The sequence below is a fragment of the Carica papaya genome, chromosome 4 (genome assembly GCF_054855325.1).
Source record: "Carica papaya isolate Zhongbai chromosome 4, ASM5485532v1, whole genome shotgun sequence".
NCBI lineage: Eukaryota > Viridiplantae > Streptophyta > Magnoliopsida > Brassicales > Caricaceae > Carica > Carica papaya.
In genome coordinates, this window is record NC_142312.1 from 15,372,395 (window position 1) to 15,380,953 (window position 8,559).

Consider the following 8,559-nt stretch of genomic DNA (forward strand, 5'->3'; position numbering starts at 1 on the left):
ATATTCACAATAGATAAAATATAGAGGAATGGCTAACAGCTCCAAGTGTTAAGACCAGTATTGGCTCCTAATTATAGCTCTCATCTAAATTTTGATTCACCCATTACAAAGAAAATAGTAGTTTTATATTGATTATACATATTTTTTTAATTTTATGAATAATTTAGAATTTTATTTAGATTTTAAGAAATAAATGTTTTATATACAAAATTTTTTTATGTAAATAAGTATATTTCACAGTATGAAATTTAAATTGAATTACAAAAGAATTTGCTATTTTCAATTCATGCTGGCAATTACCTGAATTCACTAAGAAAAATAAATTATATAATGAAAAAATTGTAGCAAATTAATTTTACAATAAAAAGTACCGTTGCAAAATTATGTAAAAATTTATCAACAATAATTACAATAAGCAAAAAAAATATTAAAAATTAATTTTTAAAGCAAAAATTTATCATCAAAAAATAACATCAGCAAAACGAAAATTCATAAAGAATAACTGATTATACAATTATAATAAATATAAAAAAAAAATTAATCTTGACAACAATAACATTATTATTGTAAAAGAAAGAATAGCAACAAATTAACCTTACTTCACCTGAGGAGAGACCGGAAAGGGTTAGGGAGTGGAAGGGAAGTACATACTGATTATGTAGTCATGAAAAGTATGAGACATTTTACCACTTTAGTTAGTCAACTCAAAATAAGAACTTATCCTAAATATTGTTAGGAAAGAACTAAGAAGTTTTATATGACAACACCTATAGACAAAAGTTAGCCACAACAACCGACAAATTCTTTTGATCTTCTCCCTCCTAATATATTTCCAAATCAGCAATGTACTTATGGATGATTCAAATCTTGTTTTCTGTTTACCACTGGCATATGTAATTCAAGCCTTGATCCTACACTTGTTCAGCTTTTTGCTTACCTTTCCGGATAATTCGTACCTTCATTTCTTTGCTTACACATCCTTTACTGAGGACAAGCTCAAACACACACCTATCATTTTTTACCAGAATGTTATTTTCGTGGAACAGAGACCACGCAGTGGCAAGAGTAATTCGACCATCCCCCCAGACCTTAACCTTCACAGGCCACTTTTTCCCATCCTGATCAGAAAGGATTACTTCTGAATTCAGCTTGATGCCACATGCATTCACCAGCGAATTAGGAATATTCTGCCAGCAGTAAAACAATCATGAGATATATGCTTCTTTCAGATAACATATGCATCACTTAACATCTACGTGATTTAACCAACTGACCAACATATTAATATAAATGAGAAGATAATTAGATTTACAGAACAAATGTATTTTCAAACATAATGCAAGCATGATTCAAATCTTGTATGTCTGTTTATAGATCAAGGCAACAATGACAAATAAATTGATTGGAAGCAATTCTTGTGCAAGCAGAAACATTTTTTAGATCATATTCTAGCATAATAGAGATAAAAGTGATATCTTTTGCATGAACTCCGTGCTCCTTGTTTCTAGTTGGTAATGAGAACAGTATTAAAGCACGGACATAGTATACTGCATATTCCCTTTCAACAAATTCTCCATCTAAAAGGAAGATAAACCACTGTTCTTCTCCCTTGACAGTAACTGTATCAGTATGGCACCTTTGGATCTCCTTGATACCATTCTGCTCCAGATCATCTGTTCAGTGAGATTTGACCATTTAAATCATCCTGGTATTAACCATTCAAACACTATCTTGTATCCATTCTTTTGCTTCAGGCTCTCGCCCACTATTTCCCCGACAGTTCTCCAGAAGATAATGATATAAGTATGGCACCTTATGACCCCCTTGATAACATTCTGCTCCCAATCATCTTTTTCTGTTAGAATTGATCATTTAAATCATCCTGATATTGAACACTCAAATACTGCTTTGTCTCCATTCTTTTGCTCTAGGCTCCCATTTTCTGCTTCCCCTCTTTTCAGTTTATCATATAATTGACAGCTAAAATTCTTAGCTAACCCGTAAATTATTTTTTAAGAAATGTTTACCTTAAACCCTGTTCACCTGCTCCTGTTTTCAGGACCAAATACCATATCGAATGCCAATAGATCTCAAACACTTTATATGCAGTATCTTGTTTCTCCTGGTCCAGAGAACTAATAGGAATCCTTTACCTTGCTTATGTATGAAGCTATACTTTCTAGTGTTTAGCAAACAGTATTCTTGATAAGACACCAAGGGGGGTCAGGCAACCCAAGTAGAATTCAGTGTACGAAGGTCAAAAAACTCTGTGAGTCCTCTTGCTCCACACTAAAATCCCCTTCAACCAAGTATATGTTATACCATCTTTCTTCTGTATGTATAAAAAAAATTCTCCAACTAGCTCTTAAGAGTTAGGTTTCCTACTCCTCCCCAAACTACCCAAAACATAGACAATGAACCAAAGTCAAGACCCATGCCAGTTCTGATGCAGTTGCCTCTTCTAATTCAAGTGTCCACTCTCTTTCTAAGAATCTGCATTCTAATTGGTAGACATTGGAGGAAATATAAGTAAGAGAGTAATAGACCTTATTTTGGTAGATATCTTATCAAAAGCAATATAAAATCATGAAAAATTCTTTCAGCGTATGTTCGCAATGACGAGAAAAATCTATTGAGAAAAGATATAGTGCAACATAAAGATCAAGCACTCACCATTACATATTTCGATGATTGTGTTATAGTTGCCTCAAATGGTGGAAGATGTGCAGGTGCTTTAAATGCCTGGACTTCCTGGGAACTTGTCTGAAACCTAAATTGATTTACTTCAGATGATCCTGAAAGCAAAGGACCAGTTAAAAGTGACCCTGGCAGCATGCTTAGTGGGGAAATTAGTGATTCATCACCTGATTTTTTAACGCTCCTTAGGACTGTTTCTGAATATTTCTGCTTGGAAGCTTGGGTAGTCCTGACAGGAATCTTCTCAGTTTCCTCATCTTCTTCCTCTTTAACTTGTGAGGCAAAATGTGATTCCTTCTGGCATCCCTTTTTACCTGATTTTTTAACTCTTCTTAGGACTGTTTCCAAATATTTCTGCTTGGAAGCTCGTGTAGTCCTGATAGGAATCTGCTCGGTTTCCTTATCTTCTTCCTCTTTAACTTGTGAAGCAAAATGTGATTCCTTCTTGCATCCATTTTTACCGAAAATTTTCACATCAAAGTGGGAACTTCCATCATAGATGAAAACAAGGAAGTCCCCAAATTCTAAGGAGTGTTCATCTGCAAAGTGTTGCCAACCATTCGTAATGGTTAAACCCTGGTCACCTTTTTCCATCTTGACATGCCACAACTTTTCTTTATGATCTTTGAGAGTGGCATTGCTGGGAATAGATCCTTTCAGTTTTGTGACAAAAGCAGGAGGTAAGCACTGAAGAGACAATTCAATTTTCACCAAGAAAAAAATTTAAACACATGTCAAATGGATATAAACTTTCTATAATGCATATGCATCACGTTCTAATGTCAGCCACAAAACTTGAAAATGATAATTACAGAAAGACAATACATTCTGGGGGAGGGGAGGGGAACATTGGAATTCTTAAAATCTGAAATTTCAAATTGCTGTATCACAGCCATTTACTAAAAAGCATATAATGAGGCAAACAAACAAGGATTTCACTTTTTTTTTCTTTAATTCCTAATCTTTTTTCCATCCCGTTTCTTGCCAACCAAACAAGAAAACCATGGTTTCGTGAGCAGTAATCCACCGTCGATGTCTCAACTGATTGGTCAACAAAGCAATCCACAATCCTACGAATGAAACTTCAAATTTTAAACCGGTTGTTACAAAACCTAAAAACAACAATGTGAAAATTTTGAGCAGCAAAAAGTTGTACATTCCTAAAAACACAATCCTACAAATGCAACTTAAAATATTAAACTGCTTGTTACAAAACCTAAAAACACCAATGTGGAAATTTCAGCAGCAAAAATTTGTACATCCCTAAGTGCCTTTCTGTCACAGCTTAAGCAGGCCAAAAGAAACATACACCAGTGAAAAAGACCATCATTGTTTGTAGCGTTTAATATACTGCAAATGTATATAGTTACTATTGTGTTTGTGTGTGTGTGTGTGTGTGCGCGCGCGAGAGAGAGAGAGAGAGAGAGAGACAACCAGCTGCTGAGAACTAAACTTCGGGTTATATACTTTAAAGAACTCCAAGCTGCTACCAGAGGAGGAACCCCTGCTAGTGCGTTTCACCATTCTGTTTCCTGCTTTCTCCTCTCCCACTTTCTCCTTTTCTTTTCTGTTCTTTTATTTTTTCCTTCTAAACTTTTCAGAGGCCAACAGACAAATTATGAGAAAACTGTGACGTATTTAAATAAATAAATTACTAAAAAATTGAATTTCAAACGTGTTTTTTCCTTTTTTTTCTTTAGTCTTATTTAAGCAACCTAGTTTATACCCTTCAGCATTTTGATTTATATACATATATATATAAATATTTTAGAATAATCAACTTCATTAACGTAAGAGAGGAATACATCAGGCTTGAGAGACCGTATCCCTTACACAGAAACCCTGGTGGGACAACGATTCCCTCGCAATACAATGAGCGATCGTGTTGCCCTCTCTTCTGACCCAACTGACGGAGATATCTGGCCGGTCGACTAAGAGCTTCCTGCAATCATCAACAATAAACCCATACTCTGAGTTGTCTGTCGCTTATGATTCTAATGCCTGCTTCACTAATTGGGTATCCACCTCCAGAATACTAGGCCCACTGACATTAGGAACGAGATATTGCAGTACTTACCGACAACCTAGTAACTCTGCTAAAAACAGCGTTCTGCACCTATGCAATCTGCCCCTGATTGTTTTCAAGATTAACCCAGCCGAATTTCGGATCACTGCCCCGAACCCAGCCACAGTCCCTATCTCAAGACAGTCCCATCAACATTACATTTCTAGATTCCCGGTGCGGGAGCTTGCCATGGCACATGAGTGAGTGCGAAGACCGGTTTGTCCACGTTGCCTCTGTTACGTATATCCTTGGCCTGCCTCCATTCATACAGGAATCTCCTCGACAAGTAAATAGAGGTAGGATCAACAAAAATTCTGCCCGCCCACAGAAACTCATTCCTTTCAAGTTCTAACCTCCACATACAACATAGCACTTCTGCCACTTCCTATCATGTCTTACTTTTAAGATGTTGTTCCAGCCACCTTCTGACATCTGGCACATAAGGTGGCGCTACATGAACACCTAACAGCCGCCAGCAGTTCACGGTTTTCCTGCACTCGAGGGATATATGTTGGATTGTTTCTGCTTGGCCACATCTCGGTAAGCAGTCTCCAAACGAAATTTCTCATCTTTGGGGGAACATCAGCCAACCATATCCGCTTCTAAATGTTGACAGATTCAGTGCAAGAGGAGGCATGTGTACCTCGGAGGTGTTGGTGAGCAGACTTAACAGTGCAGCTTCCGTTCTTAGAAAAAGCCTAGATCAGTTTCTCCTCTCTTCTGCGTAAGCTCGGTGGAATGCCAAGGATCAATGCAGCTTCTTCTTCAACAAATAGGCCCTTAACTAAATCAGAGTTCCAACTTGTTGAATCTTCATTCATAAGATCGCAAATCAACAGGTCATCCATTCCTTCTATACACTGGCTGTTGACCCTGAACTCAATACCTCACGGTAGCCACGGATCTTCCCAAACTCTCACTTATGGCCTGTCCCAATAATCCACCTTACACCGCTCGTCATCAGGTCCTTAGCTTGACACAAACTTCTCTATGTAAAACTGGGGTTGGTGTCCAACCTTGCAGTTGAAAAATCCCCTCGAGAGAAATATTTGGCTTTAAGGCCCTGTTTGGATAATGATGAATGATACGATTTTAATGTATGGTACTCCACGAGTGTGAGAAAATTGTGCTTGTTTCAACTTTCAATAGTAACAAACAGTTTCTAACTGGTAAATTTGGGATGAATTTTTAAACTACCGAATTGGTGGTATGTGACTAGCATACTATTTTTTTCCCTTTATACTCTCATATAACATAATTAATTCTATTTTTATTCTTACAATTAAAAAAAAAAAAATTATTTTCTTAGTCAAGCCGCATGCAGGGAGGATTGAACAGCTCCAATCTTTTTCTTCTCCTATTGATATCTGCTTGTTCTTCTTCTTTGATTGCTTTCAAAGTTTGGGTTCTTGATTCTACTTCTGATTTATGTTTTTCACCTTCTCGATCGGTAAGTATTTTTGTATTTTTTTCTTTGATTTTTCCAGCATTAATTTCTTTCGTTTTTTCTTTAATTTGCATGTATTTCTTTCGTTCTTCACCTTCCAATCTTCTCTGAACAATGCTCTTCTTGGTTATGCTAAACTCCTTCTGTTTATTTTTTATTTTTCCAAAGCTTGAATCTTTGGTGGAAGAAGGGTTGTTACCTAGTGTTGTTTTTGCAAGTTCATATGCTTTTTGTTTAAGAACTTAGCACTTTAAGAACTTTTACCAGAAATCCTTACATGAGCATACTCTATTCTTGAAATCATGGTATCAAACATGATCCTTGACAATAATATCGCACTTATAAACTCTTGAAATAAGCTTGGTGGCAGAATAACAGTCCTCACACACCCTCAAGTTCTTGATAATGCGAATTGGAGTGCCTGGTTTTGTGTTAAACAATCCCAAAGCAATTGCAAGCTTTTAGCTGTGGTACATTAATGCAGTTTCCTTCTCCTCCTCACTGACATCAAACAAAACTTAAGAGGTATTTAGTGAGTAGCCCTCCATCTGTAACTTCTCAATGATTTTCTCCAGCATCATGTGAATTTCCTTCATTTGTGGGTGCGATCCATCACCCATTTTGAATTCATGAATGATCCCATCTAAATCAATCATGTTAATTTCCAGTGTTGTTCTAATACCCCTTCCCTTCATCAATTTTCTCAACTTTTCGACATCCTCCCATCTCCCATCCTTTGCATAATGCTCCAAATTCTTTCACCGAATTTAGAGGGTCCATCCCAAGCAAGATTTTCTCAATTCTTTCATCAAGTTCAACATTTTTATGTATCCTACAAGCACCCAAAAGTGCTCCCTAAACGTTTGTATTGGGCTTCATTGGCATTGAGGCAATAAGCTCCTCTGCCTCTTCCAAGAGCCCTGCTCTTCCTAGCAAATCAACCACACAATCATAATGCTCTATTTCTGGCTCAACACCATAAATCTTTTGCATTGAATTAAATATATTTAAACCTTTATCAACCCATCCTGCATGAGCATAAGCATTTAAAACACAGACAAGAGTATTCCCATTTGGTCTCAATACCCTCTCCCTCTGCGTTTTGAAGAAGAACTCAATAGCGTCCTCTGCTCTGCCATGCATAGCTAGTCCTCCTATCATTGTGTTACAGGAGAAAACTTCTTTCTCCTTCATATTCTCAAAAAACACCCCAAGCCAAGTCAATGCGCCCACATTTAGCATACATGTCCACCAAAGTAGTCCCTAAAACTGCATCCAATTTGATAGAATTTTTTCTTGGATAAGTATGAATTCACCTGCCTTGATCAAGTGCCCCAGTATTAGCAAAGCAGCAAGAACACTTGACAAGATAAATTTTTCAGGCCTAACTTTCTTTCTTTGCATCTAATTGAATATTTCTAATACCTCCTTGTAACACCTTGCTAGCATCGCTCTTTTTCTACTTACTGATTTCTTTTTCCACATTGTTAGGAAAAAGTAAGGGAGGTGGCATTGGTGGCAAATCTTGCTGAACCTAGGTACACGCTCGAATTGTCATCCCTTGTTCCATCAGTTAGTTTGGTTAGTATGATTAATTCATTGTAGGATGTAACTATGAAGACTAGACCATGTTTACATTTAGCCAATTTCTATTTGAAGCACTAATGAATTAAACATAATAATAAATCTCTTTAGGGATGTCAATGGGGTTAGTTCGGTGTGGGTTTTGCCAAAACTGAACTCGCCCCAAATTTTTTAAAAAATTGGTTTTCTTTGCACTGTGTGATGAGAGAGTGAAACCGATAATTAGGGAAGTTATAACTTGCAGATGAGGAAGGTGTTAATCGAGTATAAGGGAAATAAGGGGCTGAGTGAGTTAGGAGAAAATCTTGTTGCAATATGTATGTCAATACAGATACACTTCGAATCATACAAGTTTCATTCTATTTTTTTTTTTTTACTTTTACTGTTACTGATTACATATTATATTTATTAAATATAAATTCATCAAGTGTCTGCAATTCACATAGTATGCTTGAAAATAAGAACAATTTGACTTATCTGAACATAGAGGCATACAAAACAGATAAAGTCACAATCATATTAAATTAGTTTATCTAAAAATATTTCTTAAGACGTCAAAAGAAATATTGGATTCCTTATCGAAACCTTGATGTTTTCTCCTTCACCATTCTCTTTTCTTTCTCTTCTTCTCTCACTAGACTACTATCTTTTTCTCTCTCTATCTCTAAACTTTTGAAAAATGAAAGAATGGAAATGTGGAGAGGAAGGAAAGGGGGAGGACAATTTAAAAAATTTCAGAACCATTGGATTTGTGCCAAGTGGTGAA

The 8,559-nt window shown here is 36.3% G+C and overlaps 1 protein-coding gene across 1 annotated transcript; it reads right to left on the reverse strand.

Annotated features, from left to right (window-relative positions):
• Positions 1-492: 492 nt before the first annotated feature.
• LOC110820067 (putative B3 domain-containing protein At5g66980) lies at positions 493-5,357 on the reverse strand. Its single transcript, XM_022049439.2, has 6 exons — positions 4,775-5,357; positions 4,531-4,639; positions 4,132-4,290; positions 2,865-3,384; positions 2,674-2,795; positions 493-1,187 (listed from the first exon to the last, which is right to left on the reverse strand). Exons 3-6 carry the CDS (start codon positions 4,219-4,221, stop codon positions 912-914), a joined length of 1,008 nt encoding a protein of 335 aa, XP_021905131.2. The 5' UTR covers positions 4,222-4,290; positions 4,531-4,639; positions 4,775-5,357; the 3' UTR covers positions 493-911.
• Positions 5,358-8,559: the final 3,202 nt, after the last annotated feature.

Bases quoted from the DNA above. Each gene is read 5' to 3' on its own strand.
- LOC110820067 (XM_022049439.2), bottom strand. From the start codon at position 4,221: ATGGTGAAACGCACTAGCAGGGGTTCCTCCTCTGGTAGCAGCTTGGAG. The intron at 2,796-2,864 runs GTGATGAATCAC...CTTTGCTTTCAG, and splicing joins AAGGAGCGTTAAAAAATCAG to GATCATCTGAAGTAAATCAA. The intron at 1,188-2,673 runs GTGAGTGCTTGA...TACTGCTGGCAG, and splicing joins AATCATCGAAATATGTAATG to AATATTCCTAATTCGCTGGT.